Source organism: Silurus meridionalis, chromosome 18, assembly GCF_014805685.1.
Source record: "Silurus meridionalis isolate SWU-2019-XX chromosome 18, ASM1480568v1, whole genome shotgun sequence".
Lineage (NCBI taxonomy): Eukaryota > Metazoa > Chordata > Actinopteri > Siluriformes > Siluridae > Silurus > Silurus meridionalis.
In genome coordinates this window covers 26,232,018-26,254,904 of record NC_060901.1, presented here as the reverse complement: position 1 = coordinate 26,254,904, position 22,887 = coordinate 26,232,018, and the positions used below count along the sequence as shown (strand labels likewise).

Genomic DNA, 22,887 nt, shown 5'->3' with positions numbered 1-22,887 from the left:
AACACCGTAAAAGGAAAAGAAAAACAACAGATAAAAAAGCAAATAAAAACAAAGAAGGAAAGGTAGCGTGAGGACTGGAGGAAAGGAAGAGCCAGGAATGATGGATCGAAATGAAATGAAGAGCCAGGGAATGAAGTATTAGGAAGAGAAGGAAGAGCCAGGAGTGATACATCGAAATAGAATGAAGAGCTAGGGACGATAAGTTAGAAAGAAAGGAAGAGCCAGGGGAAAAAGGGGCTATGAAAGAAAGGAAGAGTTGGAAAATAGGAAGGAGAGCAAGAAAGAACAGGACCGGGAAGAAATGAAGTCCAGGAAAGCAAGAAAGAAAACAGAGAGCCAGAAACAAGGGAACAGTATGAAAGGAAGACTAAGGAAAGGAAAAGTTAGAGACAAAAAATGTAGGATCGGAAAAAGAAAGGAAGAGCCATGAAGAAAATAGAACAGACAGGAAAGGGGACCAGAAAGAAAGGAAGAGGCATTAAAGGAAGAAAGAAAGATTAAAAGGAGAAAAGAAAGATAGAAAGCAAGGCCAGAAAGGAAGGAAGAAAAAGGAGACGAGAGAAAAGGTGGACCAGGAAGAAAGAGGTAGATTAGAAAGACAGAAAGGAAAAGCCAGGAACGAATCAGAAAGAAAGAACGAAGAGCCATGAAAAGCAAGGCCAGAAAGAAAGGAAGAGCCAGAAACTATGGAACATTATGAAAGGAAGAAAACAGAAGAGCCAGAAAGGGGGACCAGAAAGAAAGAAAGAAAGTGCCAGAATTATTAGATAAGAAAGAAAGAAAAGGAAGATCCAGGAACTGATGGATCAGCCTGAAATGGACGAGCGGTCAGTCCAGCTAGACGATTGGACAGAAAGGAAGAGTCAGAGTTTAGCCAGTAGAAATTAGCGATAAAAAAGCAGTTGCTCCTCCAAGTTTTGGTTTGTCGAGGCGGAAAATTTCATATACACTTTTATGGCGTCGCTTTTAACCAATCAGATTGCGAGTTGGCCAAAGCGGGGCCATCTAGCAGGCATCCAGTAATGTAGACATTCTCGTGTCCTTTGAGGTTTAGAGAGCGGCTAATCAGCGGTCTGTATTCAAACTCATTTTCAGATCGCCTCCCACCCGAGGGATTCCCCCCTCCCCGACACGGCGTCTCCGTCTGGTGTTTAGATCCACACCTGGTTCAGGAGGGTTTTTGCGAGCTTGCTGTTTCTTCTCCATGATGCAGCGCACATTCAGGGACGTGTCGCGACTCGCGTCCTCGACTCGCCGCATAAGAGCAGAGCTTTACATCCATCACTCACCATTTCACTCTGCGTCTGTTTGGCTCATTGCTCTGTCAGTCAGTGTGTGTGTGTGTGTATGTGTGTGTGTGTGTGTGTGTGTGTGTGTGTGTAGCTGTAAGGGTGTGTGTCCTGAGTGACCGGGGACAACGTTGTTTACACCTGAGAGGAATTCACAAGAGTGAAGTGTTGACACGATTCCACTAATAATGATCCTTCTTTTGTGTGTGACATGCAGATACATAGTGCTGGGCTTGTTGGGTGGTTAGAAGTGTGTGTGTGTGTGTGTGTGTGTGTGTGTGTGTGTGTGTGTGTGTGTGTGTGTGTGTGTAAAAAGTATGGTGTTTATGCGACTATTCCTCAGAAAGCAAACCGTTCTTAGATAACTCTTATAGCATTGTGCGTGTGTGTGTGTGTGTGTGTGTGTGTGTGTGTGTGTGTGGGTGTGTGTGTGTGTGAAAGGGAGTAGAAGGAAAGGAAAACAGAGACATGGAATGATCACATGCTTTTATGTTTGTGTTATCCCACACACTCCTCTACCCGTCCATGTGCAGTGGCTGATAACACACTCTTGCGCACACACACACACACACACACACACACACACACACACACACACACACACACACACGCACTGCAATGTTCCATGAGAGATTTGTTTCCTTTATTCGGTCAGTTCAGATTTTTTAGAACGCGATATAAATACATTGCGTGAGCGTCCTGTTCCTCACGTATTAGGAGCTCCATTCTTCTGGAAAGATGTTCCACTAGATTCTGTGGAGATTTTGTGGTGATTTTTGCTTCATCTACAAAGGGTGGGGCTTCAATTTATTCCAATAGGGTTAGAGCTCTATAGCAGGAGATCTTCCATATCTTCCAACCCCTGGAAAGCAGATCGTCATGCTGGACCAGGTTTGGGTCTCCTTGTTCAAGCGATGGAAAAAATTCATGTTGGAACCACATATTGGAGGAAAATGTTGGGTGTCCCATCATGAACTTGACCCCACCCACTTTAGCTCATTTGCATATCAGGAGCTCACAGGTATAGGTATAGCATAGGGGTCGGTTCTCATTGTTTTATATAATCTTTCTTTCTTTCTTTCTTTCTTTCTTTCTTTCTTTCTTTCTTTCTTTCTTTCTTTCTTTCTTTCTTTCTTTCCTCTGTTTCTGTCCTCTCTCATTTATCACGTTCCCAGCAGTCTGCTATTTCTTCTTGTTTTTTCTTCTACCGTTTCTCCTCTTCTCCATTTTATCAGGTTTTTTTTATCTTTTTTTGTTTGTTCTTTTTTTTTTTTTTGCTTCTTGGATTCTCTCTATCGTTTACTGACAGACCTTCAGCAGCTTTAAAACAACACATGCCTGAGAAGCTTTGGTGCAGAGAGCAGCACACACTCATCCCCCAACCATCCCTGGCTGCAGCGTTGAACACCTAGTATGGGATATGTGTGTGTGTGTGTGTGTGTGTGTGTGTGTGTGTGTGTGTGTGTGTGTGTGTGTGTGTGTGTGTTGCCAAGTTCATTTGTACTCTTTTCTTTCTTGGAAGCCAGTTTAAAGATTCCTGAGATGAAGTCAGTGTGTGTTATATGTGTTAGTCAGCCGAACGGCCCTGGGGCTGTACTCTGTGTGTGTGTGTGTGTGTGTGTGTGTGTGTGTGTGTGTGTGTGTGTGTGTGTGTTTTTTTGTGTGGGTACAGAATTGCATTTAAAGTCACGCTACTCAAATTTAAGATGCTTTTGGATGCACTAGCATTGAATTTTCTCGTTCACTTGAACTAGGAGGCCCAAACCTGCTCCTCTCCACAAAGCCAGGTCTATGAAGATCTTGGGAGAAGTAAAAGATCTCCTTCTATAGATATCCAACCCTTTCAAACATCTTTGGGATGAATCGGAACACCTTCCCAGGTCAACTTACATCACCTTAGCTGCATCAGTAGCTGACTTCGCTGACACCCTTGTAACTGATTAAGCATTCAACAGAATCTCCAAAAGATCTCCAACAAATCTCCATACAATCTCCACAGAGTCTCCACAGAATCTCCATAAAATCTCCACAGAGTCTCCACCAAATGTCTAAAAAATCTTCACAGATTCTCCACCAAATCTCCATAAAATCTCCACAGAGACTAAAAAAAAATCTTCAAAAATATAGTAGAACATCTTTCCTGAAGAGTGGACCTTATAATAGTCTTGTATACCGCTCAGCTACCTTTGATTATTGCTTCTATACTAGAAAGCTTAAGAAATGATGCAAATATCTGTCAATCTAGCGTTTATAAATGAGTTCTTTCACTCGACACCTGCACCAAAATACGCTGACACCAGCAGAATATAGTGTAGTATGGCAAATATGGTGACACACATACACACACACACACACATACACACACACACACACACACACACACACACACACACCATGCTGTGTAGAAGTTCAGACATGAACAGCAGGTGTGAACTCAATTACACTATTGAAGATTGTGTGTGTGTGTGTGTGTGTGTGTGTGTTTGTGGGTGGGTGGCAGCGTCTTTTCATCTCTTGCCTTCTGTGTGTAGATCAGGGGGAAACGGGAATGGCGAAACAAGATGCTCTCTGTTCTCGGGAAATTCTTACAAGACCCCGCAATGTCCATCTGGAAAAACAGATTGTGCATGTGTGTTTGTGTAAGATTGTGTGTGTGTGTGTGTGTGTGTGTGTGTGTGTGTGTGTGTGTGTGTGTGAGGCCAGAATTTGACATCTCGGCATATGGGAGCACAAAATTCTATATACGTCATTTCAACTAAATCTGCAATTTGTAATATCGTAGCTGAATCTTGTCACTATATCGTGTTTTTTTCATCCATTTCATTGTATTTTGTAGCACAAATTTTCCACAAAATCTTTTTAAAATCTGGTGAAACATCTTTCCAGAAGAATGGAGGTTTTTATAACAGAAAACAAGGACTAAATGCGGAAAGGGATTTGTCCCTATTTGTCCACGTTCGGACAGCCTCGGACAGGATAAATCCGGGTCATAGGTCAAAGAAGGAAAGTCCTCATTAAATCTAATGTTATGCACATTTGCATAAATTTTGGTTTTATATATATATATATATATATATATATATATATATATATATATATATATATATATATATATATATTTTTTTTTTTTAATGTTAATGATTGTATTCTTGGGTCAAGTCACAGACATGCTGTCAGCAGGCAGTCACATTTTCTAACCTCAGTTCAGTCTTATTGGGCGTGTTTGGATGTGTTCGGCTTGGCAAGTCCGTGTGTTTTGTAGTGGAAACTACAGTAAACCCTTGTCGGTATTTCGAATTGTTGCTTTGCGATCTGATTATAGGTTTTTGGTCTGCGCTTTTGTGCTGAAATAAGTTGGTGTCATGGGTAATCATGTGTTAATGGCTTGGCTTTTTTGACACAGCTGGAAACCCAGAAACTCATGACCTGAAACTTATGAGTGTGTCTTACTGTGTGTGTGTATGAGTGTAGGAGTAAGGCTCTTGCTCTGGCTCTATGTTTTCAAAACCACAAAATTACCAAGTTCCAAGTTGCTTACTGTTTATACGTGCTTAGAAATAGCCCTGTGCTGGTACGAGAGCGTTAAAAAACCGTTGCGGTGAGCTTCGGCTGTGTGAAAGGGCAGCTCCATTGTTTTGCTCGGTTTTTTTTCTCCATGCCGCAGGAAAACAAGATTCGTCGAGGTCAGCTAAAGACGGCACAGATAGCTGTCTAAACCTCATCTAACCTCTGTACCCGAGGTCTATGGGGTTTTTTTTGTGTGTGAGATTGTGGGTGCAAAATGAATGTGTTGGTTAAGATCGGAGAAAAGGGCATGGTAACACTATAATAGCTCCAGCTTATGTTTTAAACAACCGTTGATGCGAAAGACATACAGTCATAAAGTCATACAGATTTTCAGTTAGGAGGCTCTGGCTAAGAGATGAGTTTGCTTGCTGTTTTGGTTTATGGAGCCCTGACAAAGTCACTGATCTTCTAGGGGTGACAATTTAAACAGGGTCAAAAGAACTCGCTTTGGTGGATCAGTGGGTACTTTGCGGTCTGAGCTGAGGAATACTGAGGGAGCCCTGGAGTAGGGTGTTTTGTTGCTGATAGATCTAAGTCAACACTTTTTCTCTCAGCTAGTTCCAGAGTAGGGAAATCATCTATGAATCTATGAATAAGTTTTGAGAAGGCTTTTTTGAGAGCACTCTGTGGAGCATGGTTTTGGTATGAATACAAACTCCAAGCAAGGCATGAGAAGAGATTGAGCCTTAATACAGCGATCCCAGAACAGTACTGGGATGGGTATCTTCTTGGATAGGGAGCTTAGAACAAAACTTGTTGAGCTGGTGTAAGCAGTCCTGGGGCAAAGATTTTACTTGCATTCAATTCTTGGGTAGTGGCCTTGCTTGGCACAAGTCAAGGCTAAGATGTTTTTGGGGTAGCAGGAAATTGGTTTGAAAGAGCCATATAACTCAACAAGTTTGTCATCAGACTTTTGCTAGCTTTGAGTATAGAACCCAGAGTCTGGGGTAGGGGACCCACCCGGAACTGCTCCTGGGGCTTGGAATTCTGAGGAAGACCTGCATTATCTGTGGCAAAAAATTTAGGTAGGATGTTCTGCCGGTGCATGATATCGGATAGATACTATCGTTCTTGTTGCAAATCGATAAGGAGCCCTCGGACTAAGTAAGGAGTTCTGAACCACTCCTGGGGTAAGACCCAAACCAATAGCAAGTCTGGAGGTGGGTTGAGCAGATTGCTTGAAGTTATTCTAGGGTTTGTCAAATGTAGTCCTAGGGTAGCAAGCTGGTTGCTTCAGCAAGTGTTTAGGATAGGAAGGTTCCTCAGTTTTCTCTGTTACGTTTCCCTGTCTCATCTTTCTGCATTGCTACACACAGACATACACAAAGTTCCCTTGGGCATTCAAGTGTCAGGTGTGCTTATGTTATTACAGCAAAAGGAGAGAGTGGAATCTGGGCTGCGATCCAGGTTGCCTGCCTGCACCCCGCCACTACCACCTAGACAAGCACTGACACATTCTTCTCTTCTCTTCTCTTCTCTTCTCTTCTCTTCTCTTCTCTTCTCTTCTTCTCTTCTCTTCTCTTCACCCCCTTCTCTTCTTTTCTTATCTCTTCTCTTTACTATGCTAGTTGTAAGAGAACTTAGCCAAACAAATATGGCTACACAAGTAAGAGAATGAATGAAGCAGAACAGACAGAGAGAGAGAGAGAGAAAGAGAGAGAGAAAAAGAATGAAAGAAAGGCTGAGAGGTTGTAGGGTGAAGCGTTTCCTTTAGAAACAGTATACATGTGCCCCCACTTCAAAGGGGCCTTCAGCTTGCCTGCTTTATGTGGTGTACATCAAAAGATGTGAAGAATGTGAAGGACAGACAGACAGAGTAAGAGAGTGAAAGAGAGAAGAGAATACTGGCTGATACAGAATTTTTGCTGTCATTTTTTTTTTTATAATTTCGAAGTTAAGTTAAGTTAAGTTAAGTTTTATTAGCCTCTATATTTTGTCATACCGATGCGTGCTGATTACCAAGTTTTCCAATTGAGGCCAAGCCTCAAATTAAAAAATATCACTCCCGCCTAAGTGTTTATGCATGTCTGGAAATCCAGACGCTAATCATTTTGTTTTCTTTTTTCTAACCTGCATACTGTAACATTTTTCTTTTCCATGTCTCTCCGCAGCTCCCAGGATCCCACGTCCTGTCCACCCCTCAGCTTGCTCTCGGAATGGGACTTCACCTCCCCAGAGTGCACTACTTCACTGGGGGGTGTGGCCATCCCTGGGCAGGACAGACAGCATAGACCCGCTGAAGTAATTCTTTTGACCCCCTGTGACCTTGGTGTGATCCTGTGCAGCCATGCCTTTCAGGCTAAAGCTGCCTCGTACAAGGCGCTACAATGTGCTGAGCAAAAACTGCTTTGTGATTCGGATCCAGCTGCTGGACAATCACATGATTGAGTGCACGCTGTCTGTCGAGGGGACGGGTCAGGAATGCCTGGAAGCAGTCGCTCAGCGTCTCGAGCTGAGAGAGGTGAGGAAACGCTGAACATAGTACGCAATCGGTAGAATCCTAATTCAATCACGAAATTCCACTGAAACTAGCGTCCTGTTATTCAGTGTTATTTAGTGCTTGATCTTGGTCAGGGGAGCTGGTCGCTCTTTGGATCTTGGTTCTGAAGGTTGTCAGTTCAAATCCCAGAAACACTAAGCTGCCACTTCTAAACCACTGCACAAAGACCTTAACCTTATTGCTGCTGAAATTGTATGAATGACTTTAATGCAGGTCACTCTGGATAAGGGCGTCTGCCAAATGCATTAAATGTAAAAATCTGGAGCCTGATCAGACCTAGACTCGATCATAGTAGTATGGGGTGCAAGTCAGGAATACAACCTAGATTGGACACCAGCCGATTGCAGGACAATATCCTCAACAATTTGCTTACTCGTTTATACTTAGGGGCAATTTAGCAAACCAGTTGATCTAGGGGAGTTAGGAAGAGACTAGAGAAGCTGGAAGAAACCAACACAAACACAGAAAGATCAAGGGAAAATTCAAACCCAGGGAGCTGTGAGGACTTAACCAACTTAATAGCTAGTGGCTAATCATGACTAGTTTTATTTAGCTAGCATTTTCTTGGCTATTAAGTCTTTTAAATAGAAAATGTAAAGGTGTAGTGGTCTGGATTTTTGAAGTTTCTCTTTGGTGAACCTCTATCTAATCTTATGCTGGATGTTTTGAGCCTTGTGTTGTGTAATGAAATGTGTGTGTTTCATATTTAGTCTTTGATCACAATCCTGACATGTCGCTCCGGGCTGCTTGAGGAGAGCAGCTCAAATTTCCTGCTGAACTTTTGGAGAACTGCTCGCCTTTCTGTTCATTCAGTTAGCTCAGATGACTGCATATATGGATCTGTCGATGGCTGGATTTTTTTTGTGTGTGTGTGTGTGTGTGTGTGTGTAGTCTGAAAGCATATTTCCACCTTGTTGTAAAATTTCCCAGCCATTCTAAATGTCGTAAGTCTGCAGGTCCTTGACGTTTCCTGTCTTCTCCCACGACCATCATAGGGCACATTACCTCGACTGATCCAAACCATTCACAGAGCTTACACACTGTATGTGGAACAGCTCATTAATACAGCTGGACTGTTGAATGTAGTACAACAAAAATGTTTTGCTTTCAATATTATTATAATTTTTTTTATAATAATAATTATTATTATTACATTTTTAGTAATCATTTCTTATGCTTAATTGTTTTTTTTTTTAATTAATTAATAAAACGTAATCATTTTATTAATTTTATTATTCAATATTTTTTACAATTTATATATATATATATATATATATATATATATATATATATATATATATATATATATATTTAAATACTTGTATTTCTTTGCTTTTTATTTTTATTCCATTTTAGTAGTATTTAATTAACATAATAGTGTTATCAAATAAATCAATAAATCAATAAATATAATTATTATTGTAAATCATTTTATTTATTTATTGGTTTCAGCTTAAATTATTTTATTATATTATGTCATAATTTAATATTATATTATGTTATTTATTTACTGTATTGTTAGAATCATTTATTCTTAACGATTATGGTTATAAATAAACAAACTGAAAAAAAAAAATTTTTTTTGTTAAAAGAAATATTAAATTTCAAATGGTATTTTTTTTTATTTTATTTTCTTTTTTTCTTTTTCTGTGAAGCAATGAAGTAACACAATATACTGTAGTATAGCTACAAATAGTACAGCTATAAACAGTCTTTTCCTTACTGAAGACTTTCCTGTGGTGGAAAACCTTCCTGTTGACCACTAGAGACCTCACTGCTCAAGAGCCCAGGGGTGGCTGCATTGCGGTGCAGGGATTTGAACCAACAACCTTCCAATCAGTCCAACATCTTAATCAATGTGCTGCCAGTTGCCATTGTAGTGTCTGTAGTATCTGTACACATTGTTAAATCCTGTTCTTACTTACATTATAGCAGCTATAAACAGTCTTTCCCACAGTGAAGACTTTCCTGTGGTGGAAAACGTTCCGGTTGAGCTGGCACTGGAGACCCCTTCCAACAGCCTCTGTTATTGGAAATGAATTATCGTAGCCAATCAGAATCAAGATTTTCACAAAACTTTGTCTCCCTGGACACAGGCCCACCATTTATCTGTTATTATTTTCACTAATATTTTAAAAATTGCAGTTCTTGGTTATACACTGAGCAACTGAGGGCCTTAAGGGACCAGAATTGGCATATTGGTAGTGCTGGTATTTAAACTCACATCCTTCTGCTTAGCATTCCAACATCTTAAACATCAAAATACCACTTCCAAACCGTTTCAAATCGTCAAACTTTACATCCAGTAGCCTGCTAATGTGGAATCAGTTGGGTGTTTAATATCACTGCAGACCATTTGGCAGGAAAATTACCATAACTTGTTCCCACACCTTTTTTTTTGTCTTGGGAGAAGTTCACTGGCAGCAGCAAAAGACTTTGAGGAGCTCGACTGGTTTATAACCACTTCGTTTGCCAGGAAGTGATTTTGTTGCTAATAAAAAAGATGTTTTCACAAGAATTTTTTTTCTTAGATCGCACCAGAAAATCTTTATCATTTGTGGAACGTTTTCCTGAAAGTTGGACCTAACATTCATTTGTAGGGATTTTGTTGACAGGATTCCTGAAGAGATTTTAACCATTAATGTTAGCTAGCTATTAAAAACAGAAACATGATTACTGTAAAATCTTGTTTGTTAGCTAGCATACAAAAAATTAACAGAATCTTTTGTGCATTTTTATAACTATTGTTTGAATTTTTAACGCTAGCTTGCTAACCTAAATTAAAGCGATTGTAGTGTTATTGCTAGCGAGCTAACACGCAAGCACAACACAGGATCAGCTGAAGCAAGTTTTACGTAATATTCATACTTAGCTTATTTTGATCAAATTAGATGTAAGAAAGTAGGCGGTGTACACAAAACTGAGAGGACTTCGTACACATTTTTGTACGTAACGTTTTTATTTTAAATTTAATGCTAGCTGAACATTTCAAACCACAAAACTGACAGAATTTTCTGAGTTAATATTACATTTTCCTTGATAATGATACTAACCGAAACAAAGCTGACAGAATTATTGAATGAAATTTAGTGGCGCTAGCTAAATAGTGTAGCTACCTAACATTTCTTTACTGGTTTTTACAGGATTTCAGTAGTGATTCTCATAGTCTCCTGCTAATACTAATGAGCTGACTAGCCAAAACAGTGAGTGTGTGTGTGTGTGTGTGTGTGTGTGTGTGTGTGTGTGTGTGTGTGTTCCAGTGTGTGTGTGTGTTCTAGTGTGTTTGTTTGCTTTTTTGATGACATCAGATTAAATGAAGTTAAACTGAGGTGTGTTGCACAGTTTTTGCCTCCGGGTAACCCACACACTTACGTTTTACACACACACACACACACACACACACACACACACCCTGTTGAACTTGTTGCTGTTTACCAAAGAAAAATATGGAGACGTAACTGGATAGAACTGGATTTGGATGCGTTTGTGACTGGAATTTTAGGATATTAGCAGCTAGCATGAGTCGACATGGGTGTAGTGGAGAACTTCAAGCGTTCTGATGTGATTGTTTTGTCTACAGTGTTGTCTAAGTGTGAACAGTTATATTAACGCGGTGTTGTCCAGGCTAATGTGGTTCCTTCCCCAAACTGTTAGCATAAAATTTGGATTTGGTAGCATGAAACTTTGCCTTCGTTTCAAATAGAATACACACTAATATTAGCATACACTCTTAGCATACACAAAACTGACAGGATTTCTAAAGAGATTAGCAGGCACAAAACAGGATTATATGTCAGTTTAAGTCATATCCATATATTTTTTAATTTATTTATTTATTTATCTAGCTAAACCAAACTGAGAGGATTCCTGAATAGATTTATACCGTAAATGTTTTCTAGCTACCGAACAATAAAACAAACTGACAGGATTAGTGTTAAATCTTGTTTGCTAGCTAGTATACACAAAACTGATTTCTTACGCATTTTTATACCTATTGTTTTCATTTTCATTTAAAGCTCACTTGCTAACCTACAACCATAAAACGGATTTAAAGGATTTCTGAAGTGATTGGAAAGCAATAATAATATATGCCTTCTAATGCTAGCTTGCTAACTAACCAAAACAAAACTCACAGGATTCCTGAAGCGATTTTAATGTTAATGCTAGCTAGATCACTAACTAATCGTAGCTAACCTGCTATGCTAGCTTCATAACTTACAACCACAAAACTGACAGGATTTTCTGAAACGACTGTTAAGTAATATTAGTATTCCCCTGCTAATGATAGCTAGCAAACTAACCGCAGAAGGGAAGCAGAAGCAAACTAAAGCAGAAGGGATTTCTACCGTGACACGATTACTGTTAAATCATGTTTGCTAGCTAGCATACGCAAAACTTAGAGGATTTCTTGAGCATTTTTATAAGTGATTTTAGTGTAAATGCTAAAAAGGATCAGTGGAAGCAAGTTTAAGGTCATATTCTTATTTATTTTTTATATTAACATCTCAGAAGAGTGAAGCTTATTATAACAGAAACATGTAATGATATCTATGAGCTTTCTCATAACCGCGTTGTGATCGGATGGCTGGCATAGCGTTTTGACTCTGCCATGCTACGTGTGCATCCAATCTTATTAATTTGCATTGGTTTTATTTTTTCGTCGTATAGACGACATACCACAAATACTTCCGTTCCGTTTTAATACTAATTCAGTTTTTTGGATTTGCCAGATGTTTACAGATGTTGTGCAGTCGTAGCGCAGCGCTCCGACTAACGCACTGACCTCCACAGGGTTATTTTTGTTATGAAATTATAATGAGAAGAGCCAACAGAGGTCCACTGGGGCGGGACTCATGCTGCCCCATGCACAGAACAGGAGCAGTGTATGGACCTGTTTTTCTTTTTTAGCAAATAATCCAAATAAAATTGAAGATATTTTTGTGAACAAAGATGACATTTAACGTGCAGACAACGTGATTGTGATGTACATAATTATTTAAATGTTTTGATATATATATATATATATAGATATATGTTTAGGATTAAACAATCTCAGCGGTATAAGGTTACATATGTTACACATGCGTAGTTGGACGATTTTGTTGCTGATTTATTTCTCTTTTTCTTTCCGTCTCTCTCTCATTCTTTCTCTGTCCCTATTTCTCTCTCTGTCTTTTTCAGACACATTATTTCGGCTTGTGGTTTCATTCTAAAGCTCAGGTGCAGAGGTGGGTGGAGTTGGAGAAGCCGCTGAAGAAGCAGTTGGATAAATTCGGCAACGAGCCCATGCTGTACTTCGGGGTCATGTTCTACGTTCCTAACGTCTCGCGCCTTGAGCAAGAGGTCACCAGGTGTGTGTGTGTGTGTGTGTGTGTGTGTGTGTGTGTACCATGTACCCACAAAGTGCTTGTGTAACCGTTTAACTGACCTCCATCTGTCTGAACATCTGTGTTTTACTTATGTATGTGTGCGACTGAGTGTGGGTCTGTGTAGTATTGCATGTGTGTGTGTGTGTGTGTGTGTGTGTGTGTGTGTGTGTGTGTGTGTGTGGTTTATTCTTTCATCCTCAGCTGGTCAGACCATCTGTGTATCAGTGGCTCACTATTAACCTCTCTCTCTCTCTCTCTCTCTCTCTCTCTCTCTCTCTCTCTCTATGTCACTCCATCATCCCTTACTTTTTTTTCCATATGGCTTCCTCTCTCTCTCATCCTTTCACTCTTCTCTTCTCTTCTCTTCTCTTCTTCTTCTCTTCTCTTCTCTTTTCTTCTCTTCTCAGTCCCATTGTTTCTTTTGTTCTTCTTTTTTTCTCCCAATCATGCAATCGTTTTCTCCCTATTTCTGTTTTTTCCTTTCTCTTTCTTTCCCACCTTCTCTCTATGGTCTCTCCTCCCATGTGCTTTCTTTCACCCCTTTTGTCCCTCTTTTCTTTATCTGGTGTGTGTGTGTGTGTGTGTGTGTGTGTGTGTGTGTGTGTGGGTGTGTGTTGCTTCGAGGAGGAAAAGTCTCCTCATGTCCAGACAGCTCCAGTATAGCTGGCCTGTTCCTGTCCAAGCTCTAACTGTGTGACAAATAGCTGTCCTCTGTCTCACTTGACTGTTCAGACACACACACACACACACACACACACACACACAGAGAATGTACGTATGTGTGTGTTTTGTGTATTTGTGCCTGCAAACTTCATTGCAAGCGTTCGACCGATCTGGCCTCTTTCTTTATCACAGCCACATGTGTCCATATTTCTGGCCCGTAAATTAGCCCCGCCCCCTGCCCTCGACCCCGCCCCCACCCCAGCCAGACCACAATCCCGTCTCTTTTCTTTACAATGAAATTCCTGAGACATATGTCGGATCAGAGTCGGCTCGGGAGGGAAGCAGGAGGTTGTGCCAATGTTTTTGTCAAAGTATTGCTGCAGAAGACCGGCTGTAAAAAAAGTTACAGTCTGCCCCTTAAAAAAAATTAATAAACAAACAAATAAACAAACAAATAAATAAACAAATAACATAAGAATTAGTTCAAGACACTTGTGAAGGCAGAATTGTTTTTTTTAAGTTCTGGAAAGTCTGATGTGTGTGTGTGTGTGTGTGTGTGTGTGTGTGTGTGTGTGTGTGTGTGTGTGTGAGAAGTGTAGGTAGGGGTAGCACTGATCGGTATCCCAGACATCTCTGGAGGTCTGGTAGTGTGTAGGTCATAGGGCAAAGGGGCAGGGGGCTGGGGACGAACAATGAATGGTCTGTGTGTGTGTGTGTGTGTGTGTGTGTGTGTGTGTGTGTGTGTGTGTGTGTGTGTGTGTGTGTGTGTGAGAGAGAGAGAGAGAGAGAGAGAGAGAGAAAGAGAGGAGGGAACACTGCACCCTGTGTGTTTGGGAGTCTGGCCGCTATTCAGGAGTCACACAGGAATGTTGGCATTGCTGCCTGGCGTAGGAGGACCTACACTCCACACACACACACACACACACACACACACACAGTGTTCTTTTTCAAGAATAGCCCTGTTTTTAGGTAAAGGGGAAAGAGAGGTCCAAGTACCGACTCGTTTTCACGGCCAGTGTGTTTTCGTCTTTTTTTGTCTCGCTTTCGTCTCACTTTTGTCTCACTTCCATCAAGTTGATCCTGTGGGGAATATATATATATATATATATATATATATATATATATCAGTCTAAAACTGCTGGGGTCTCCTACCGCATCCGAAGACGTCCGATGTGGGCCTTCAAGTTTTGAGGGAACATTTTGGAGATGTGACCGGAAAAGTTGGGTGTCCCAATACTTCTGACCATATCCAACTACAGACAAACTAGACACAATTTAATTTAAAAATTTTTTTACTGTGTGTGTGTGTGTGTGTGTGTGTGTGTGTGTGTGTGTGTGTGTGACCGAGATTGTTGATAGATTCTGTCTGCTGATTTTGTCTGGCCTCCCACTTTTCCTCTGCGGCTTTCAGTAAAAGACGGTTCTCACCACTTTTATCATGTTCTTCTCTACACCCCGACACACACACACACACACACACACACACACACACACACACACACACACACACACACGCTTTGTGTAGGAGTTACACTCGAGGTGCTTGTCTAGCCCCGCTGGCTAAGCAGTCAGCCGTGTCAAAGTGCTTGTTAGCCCTGACAACACTGAAGGTCAATGTCTCACACCTGGCCTGAGTCACCATGTGTGTGTGTGTGTGTGTGTGTGTGTGTGTGTATGTGTGTTTGAAACGAAGCAAGCGAGCGCATCTGATGAATGTGAAACACAATCCAAGCTTGGCCTACTACTACTGCAGCTGGGAAAATTACCTCAAGCTGTGTGTGTGTGTGTGTGTGTGTGTGTGTGTGTGTGTGTGTGTGTGTGTGCGTGTGTGAGTACATTTGTGTATTGACATAACAGTTAACAATGTAATGCGTCAATTTTCAAAGTGTGCATCGTAGACACGTTAGCATTTGTTATCATTTTGAACATATTTGTATTTCTATATAATTATCAGTAGATTATAGCGTTTAATTTTATTATTTAGAAACTGACCAATCATTTGCGACCAATATTTTCTATGTCAACTGATTTCTCTCCGCTAAGCTGTTTTTCTCGCTACGTGAATACGACGTACCACTACGGAGATCAGAGGTAGAGCTGTACCTTCCTGCAGACACAACAGGAAACGAACGTCTGGTTTCTTTTCATCATTTTTCCAAGTCATGTTTGTGAAAGAACCATCTGTAAGAAGGCAAAGGGCTTCGGTATCTGCTTCACGTGCATCTTTAATGTGCGATTGTCGGCTACGCATCGAGATTCAAATCGCCAAAACTTTTGGAAACCGCAGGAAAGACTGGGTTTCAAAGCTTCTCGATATTTTTTTACAGCATTAAGGGGATAATAATCAATTGAAATTATTGAAAAGTTAAAAAAGGATACAAAAAAAAGCGTGAAAAAAATAAAAATAAACTAATGTTTAAAAATTGAAACAAAAAAAATCAAATTGAGCAGAATATAGTTTTGAGATCAGAATTAGTCGAATTAGAATTAGTTTTGAAAATGTTTGATTAGTAATGTAACTATGTAGCAAGACCAATTAAATAAATGAACGAATGAATAAATGAATAAATAAATAAATAAATAAATAAATAAATAAATAAATAAATAAATAAATAAATAAATAAATAAATAGTTAAATTATCATCATGATGCCTTCAAATCCTCTTTAAGTTGCTTTTGAGGTCGGTAGTTAATGTGCAATGTGTGTGTGTGTGTGTGTGTGTGTGTGTGTGTGTGTGTGTGTGTGTGTGCAAGAGAAACATTTATTTTTGTTTGGTTTTTGTTTGTTCATTTAGTTACAATAATCTTTTTTTTTTAAAATTGACGACAGTTTTTTTCTCGAACACGCCCACTGATGGCGAAAGATTTCAATGTGGTGGCATGAAGGGGGGCGGGGGTGAAATGGGTGAAGCTTCCACACAGTGTCATTCTTTGCTTCCTGTGTGTTTGTTCACACACTGAGGTTCTCAATTCTCTCAGTCCTGCATTCTTCCTTCATGAGCTGCAGTCTAGCAACACCTGGACTTTGTTTTGTCGAGGGTAGCCTTGAAATCGCAGCTTTCTGGGGCATTTCTGCTCACACACACACACACACACACACACACACACAGAGTTTAGCAATGATTATTCCACACCACAGGCCAAAACATAAATACAGTCTGGAAAGCACCTCCAGATTCACACACTCACTTTCTAAGCTCATATATATATATATATATATATATACACACACACACACATATCTAACAGACAAAATATGTTTTAGTTTGTTCAAGTTTTACTCAGTTTTACTCAGTTTTACTCTTTCCTTCTCTCTCTCTCTCTCTCTCTCTCTCTCTCTCTCTCTCTCTCTCTCTCTCTTTTCTCTCTTTCTCTTTCTGTCTTTTTAAACCGTTATTTAGTTGGAGGTTGTAATCTGTCTCTGCCCTGCACTTCTAAACCGGTCATTATGCAGTAAGAAGGCCATTCCAGTGCCACGGCAACCCTTTCATTAACCAAACTAGGCCGCCGCCCCACTGCAGGGGGAGGAGCCGGTGTGGTTTGGTGGGTGGAGTCTTAGGACAAAAAAAAAAAAAAACGTTAAAACAACCGGACATTTACAATGTGATCATGATGGGGACGTGTGTACCACCATATGTGCATATATATATATATATATATATATATATATATATATATATATGTGTGTGTGTGTGTGTGTGTGTGTGTGTGTGTGTGTGTGTGTTGAATTCTTCTTTTCTGTCAACCGTCGTGGAATAAAAATAAGCAGCTATTAAATCCACATGAATAGATTTGATCTTACGCAGTTTGCTACAGTCAAAGGACATGAAAATCCCGACCTTATCGGACGCCTCCGCTAGAGGCCGCCGGTGTCTCCAACTCGAAATCTGATTGGTTACACAAAGCCTTCAAGCAACACTGTTGATTTTGATGGCCTCATAGGCAGAACTTGACCTTTTTTTTTCTTTTACACGTGTGTTTCGCGATATCGTGTCCATTGGGTCTTTTTGCGTCTTTTAGGTATCAGTACTACCTGCAGGTGAAGAAGGAGGTGCTCGATGGACGTCTTCACTGCACAGTGGAGCAGGGCATTCGACTCGCCGGTCTCGCTGTCCAGGGTAATTATCTGCATGTCTGTGTGTGTGTGGTGTGTGGTGGTGTTGGTGGTGGGGGGGATTTACTGGTAGCCCGGTACTGTAATACCTAATATGGTCTTTTAAGCAGGAGAGCAGTTATCCACTTGAAGCGCTATCAGAACATCCAGCCAGCAGCTCACGAGGGAATGTAAACACCGAAAGACAAGAGGGAGAACATGTCACTGACTTACGGTGATAGAATTTAAACGGAAAGATAGCTATGAAACGCAAGAAGGACGAGATAATGTTCTCCCCGTGCACACCGGTTTGATCCAGTTCCTCACTTTGAAGGATGAAACTCACGTGCAGAACGTACGCAGATATACGGTGTGACCATATAAAGTAAAAATGTGGATTTGTAGCACAGGGTTTAGGGCGTCATCATAAGTACCAGCTCCATGAAGATCTGCTTTTTATTGGTTGGAAGATGTGAAAGATTCTCTGCTGTAGAGCTCTAATCTAATCCAATCCAATCTAATTTTTGGATGCTGTCAACATTTCTTTATATATTTTGTAATCGATTAAAATCCAATGTCATTTTTATGGAATTTGAATTCTCAATAAATTCTGTACTTCTAATCTTTTCCAAATCTGATCTAATCTCATCTATTCCATTTCTCTGTAAATCTAATCTAATGTAGGCACTCAATATTTCTCAAAATGTATTCTTCTTTTAAAATTCTAGCTAATCCAAGCCTATCTATAGAATAAGTATTTCTTAAAGAACTTAAAATCTAATCTATTCAATCAACATTTTTCAGTAAATCCATCTTTTCTAATCTAATCCAATCTAATGTATGCAATCAATATTTCACAATCTATGCTGCTTTTTCTAGTCGAATTCAATCTAATCTAATGAATGAATGCTTTAATAATAGCAATCTAATCTATGCAATCAATATTTTTCAGTAGATTTTGTTCTTCTAATCTAATCTAATCATTTGATATTTCTCAATTGATTTTTTTACTTATGATCTAATCTATGTAATCAATATTTCCCAGTAAATTCAGCTCTTCTCGTATGATCTAATCCAATCTACTCTATGCTATCGATATTTCTCAATGTATTTTGCTTTTCTAATCGAATCCAATCTTATCTATGGAATTAGACTAATCTAATCTTAACTAATCTAATCTGTGCAATTTATTTCACAAATTAAAATCCTGTTCTTCTATTCTCATCCAATTTAATAAATTTTTCAATAAATTCTTTACTAATAATCTAATCTAATTAGATGCAATTAATATTTCTCAGTAAATTCTGTTTTTCTAATCTATTCTTATCTAATGTAATGTATGCAGTCAGTAATTTCTTTTTACGTATTCTGCTTTTTTAATTTAATCTACTCCAATCATATCTATAGAATTATTATTGCTCAATTAATTCTGTTGTTCTGATCTAATCTAATCTGATCTGATCGAATGAATTGATATTCCTTAATAAATTCTTTGCTTAAGAAAGTTAATCTATGCAATCAACATTTTTCAACGTATTCTGTTCTTCTAGTCAAATCTAATGATCTCTCATGATCTAATCCGCTCACCAAATTATTCGGATCTAATCTGTGCTAATTTAGTGGAACATCTTTCCAGAAGAAAAAAACTGGAGACTCCTTCTGTACCCAAGTCCTCAATTGTTACTATGGCAACAATAACACTTTTGTTCGAGAAATCAAAATCCCAATCCAAATCTTCCGGCCAATCAGATTTGAATTCTGATTTGAGAACTGTGCTTTGTAGCACTGGCCAATGTTGTCCAGCTGTTTGTCATTTGTTTAGACATGTACAGATGTGTGCAGGAGGCGAGTTGTTCTTCAAAAGCGTCTCTTTGAGGAACAACTGCGATAGATCGGAGTGTGTGTGTCTGTGTGTGTGTGTGTGTGTGTGTGTGTGTGTGTGTATATGTGTTGATTTTTCTTTTTTGTCTCTCTGCAGCCGACTTCGGAGATTTCACTCAATATCCGTCTCAGGATTTCCTCAGGGAATATGTGTTGTTCCCAGTGGTAAGTGTGTAGTGTGTGTGTGTGTGTGTGTGTGTGTGTGTGTGTGTGTGTGTGTGTGTGTGCCTCAGGGCATGCATTTCTTTCACACTGCAGCAGCATACCTGAGCGTCACATAAACAATTCCAGGAAAGAGAGAAAAAAAAGCTATCTGTGTGTGTGTGTGTGTGTGTGTGTGTGTGTGTGTGTGTGTGTGTGTGTGTATGTGTTCACACGTTTCTTTGTCCCTTCTCCAGAACTGGCCGCACGTTGACGAGGTGCTGGATGACTGGACTCAGAAAGTGGCAGAAGAACACAAGAGTCACTAGTAAGGAACAATGATAATGCCCTAATACAAATTAGATCAGATTAGTATGATGTGTAGATTACATAATAGAATGAGCTGGTGTAGATGAAATTAGATTTAGGTTAGATTAGAATAGATCATTGTTTATTAAGAAATATTAATTGTATACATTTGATTACATTAAAAGAACAAAATTTTATTTTAAAAAATAGAACCGATAAGATTAGATTAGATTAAAAGAGCTGAATTAGTTGAAAAATATTGAATACATAAATATTGATTTAGATTAGATTAGACTAGATTAGAAAAGCAGAATGCATCGAGAGATATATATTACATAGATTACATTAGATTAGTTTAGATCGGAAGAGTGTAATTCTTAGAAAAATACTAATAAATAAATCAAATTGGATTAGATTAGATCAGAACAGAGGTGGCAAAAGTACACACTTAAGTAGAAGTGCAGATACTTATGTTATAAAATACTCGGAGAAAAGTTGAAGTACTGATTATACCTTTTTACTTAAGTGAAAGTAAAGAAGTCTTGGCTCTGACATGTATTTAAGTAAAAAGTAGTTATTACTTCTACATGTTTTAGCTGTTAACTGGACCTCACATCATATTCATATTAGATAGATAGATAGATAGATAGATAGATAGATAGATAGATCGATAGATCGATAGATCGATAGATCTATCTATAAAGGCTTAAAGAGCCTTTGCTATGTTTCCACACGGACAGTTAATGAGGTGATACCGGAGAGACTGCACCTTTTCAAGTCAATTCAAGAAGCTTTTATATATAATCATAGACATTTTACAGATTTGAATGATGTATTGTTTTTATCTGTACGATCAATAAAGACAGTAATTTAAGTTTGGTACGCCATTATGAGGGAAAAACCCACAAAACGCCACCCAGAGGGTTAATTGTGTAAAACATGGCGGTTTTGGTGTTTGATTTGAGACTTGGCGCAAAAATAAAACAAAAGTTTACTGATTTAAATTTTTTTTCGGTGAAGTTTATTTATTTATTTTAGATCTAAATAAAGAAGGGACGTTGTGAATAAGTGTATGTTTTGCTGAAGGTTTTAATTTCGCCTCTTTTATATTTATTTATTTATTTATATTTTTTTTATAAAAATGGTAGAAACAGAAATGTGCGCTGAATTGATAGCGCGTTAATACAGTTTAGTGCTGTTTAAAATAATTTGAATTTTGACAGCCAAATATATATATATATATATATATATATATATATATATATATATATATATATATATATATATATATATAAAGATGATGATGATCATGAATGTGTCTGTTCTCAGTCATGTTTACATCACTGACTCCCTCTGTCTCATCCACATTAACCCCAAACTTCTTACCGCCTTCTGCCTGCTGATTCTTAGCTTCGTAAACTAGTGGTGAGTGAGAGTCAGGACTTTATACACCAGCGGATTGAAAAAGACGCGCAGTAACAGGAAATCGGTTGTTCGGCTGAAATCGGCGCACAGTGAAAATAAAAATTTTATATTTCACCAAATCAGTGGATTAAAACTAAAGTAACGAGCCAGTTTTGAAAATGTAAAAAGTAAAAAGTACAGATATTTGTGTAAAAATGTAATGAGTAAAAGTAAAAAGTTGTCTGAAAAATAAATAGTGGAGTAAAAAACTGATTCGAGTAGATTAGATTTAGATTAGACAACTTTAGAAGTACAGGAACCATTGAGAAATATCGAGTACAATGCATCTGGATAGTTTTCATGTCACTTCACATTTTTCACATTTTGTTATGCTACAGCTTTATTCAAATATGGATTCATTCATTGTTTTCCTCAAAATTCTACAGACAAATAAAGTAAACAAAAATAAATAAAATAAATAAGTTTTCACAGCTTTTGCTCAATACTTTGTTGAAGCTCCTCCAGGACGCCAGTTACACTGGAATAGCAGCATTCATTATTATATATGTGTGTTTGTTTGTGTACACATCAGCCAGATGCAGGCTGCTGATGCAGAGCTGCTTTACATTAAAGAGGTGGAGAAACTGGATGGATTTGGGCAGGAGACGTTTGCGGCTAAAGTAAGACACATTTGTGTATCCAGAATTGTGCGTTCACGTGCGATTAGGATTTGATTATGCGTCTTGTTTTTTGTCTCTCCAGGACAACTACACAAACGACATCTTCATTGGCGTTTCATTCGTCGGAATCTTCGCCAAGCACAGAAACGGGAGATCGCTCATGCTTCACCGGTGAGACTGAACTTTGACCCTCCTCTTCCGATAACTGTTAGCGCACAGCTAGTTTTGCTAGCCGTTCCCGTTCCTATGCTCTCAGACACTTGAAAGTCAGCTTGACTCGCTTGCTCTCACGTAGGTGGAAGGACATCGGGACCATCGGGCACAACAAGTCGGCTATCACGGTGGAGATAACCAGCAAAGACGACACCATCATGTTCCACATGGTCAGTGTTGAGACTGCGCGCTCGCCAAGGCCGCCTCAAAAGCGTACGGCTCGTCCTGATAAACTCTGAGATCTTACCGGCTTCTTCTTTGTTTTTCAGGAAGATATGGAGATGGCAAAGTACATTGCACGCCTCTTCACCGCCAGACACAAGTTTTACAAACAGAACAAGATCTGCGTCGAGTGAGTTCCAGCTCTTACCCCTATACAACACTGCCCCTATGGCGGATTGGTGTAACTGCACATAAACACCCTTTTAGTTCATAATTTGTTTGTTTTTAATTTTCTTTTACAGGCCGACCCACTCTCCAGTCACAATTCGGAGAAGATCCACCTGGAACAGGAGGGTAAGTTCTTTGACCTTTGACGGATTTTGAAGCAGGCTGGAGAAGTTCTTCTTAGCCGACGCTTTGAACATACGCGAAAGTTTGTGGACACCTGAGCATGAGATCTGTGTTCCACATTTAGCTGTTACAATAAGCTTGGTTCTCCTGGGAAGTTCCACTAAATTTTGTGGAAATTTTTTTTTGATTTGTGCTTATGCCAGGAAGTGATGTAGGTTAGGTAAGGAAGCCTGGGAAGTCGTTCCAATTCATCTCAAAAGGTATT

The 22,887-nt window shown here is 39.2% G+C and overlaps 1 protein-coding gene across 2 annotated transcripts in view; it reads left to right on the top strand.

The window, feature by feature from the left end:
- LOC124401362 (tyrosine-protein phosphatase non-receptor type 14-like) overlaps positions 1-22,887 on the top strand; it is a 38,115-nt gene that overhangs the window by 7,158 nt on the left and 8,070 nt on the right. For both annotated transcript variants that reach the window (XM_046873618.1, XM_046873619.1), the window contains exons 2-11: positions 6,968-7,317; positions 12,538-12,707; positions 17,409-17,506; positions 19,460-19,527; positions 19,761-19,831; positions 21,809-21,896; positions 21,979-22,067; positions 22,192-22,279; positions 22,379-22,461; positions 22,574-22,625. In XM_046873618.1, coding sequence (XP_046729574.1) covers positions 7,144-7,317; positions 12,538-12,707; positions 17,409-17,506; positions 19,460-19,527; positions 19,761-19,831; positions 21,809-21,896; positions 21,979-22,067; positions 22,192-22,279; positions 22,379-22,461; positions 22,574-22,625 — 981 coding nt within the window. In that variant the 5' untranslated portion in view covers positions 6,968-7,143. The remainder of the gene's footprint in view (positions 1-6,967; positions 7,318-12,537; positions 12,708-17,408; positions 17,507-19,459; positions 19,528-19,760; positions 19,832-21,808; positions 21,897-21,978; positions 22,068-22,191; positions 22,280-22,378; positions 22,462-22,573; positions 22,626-22,887) is intronic.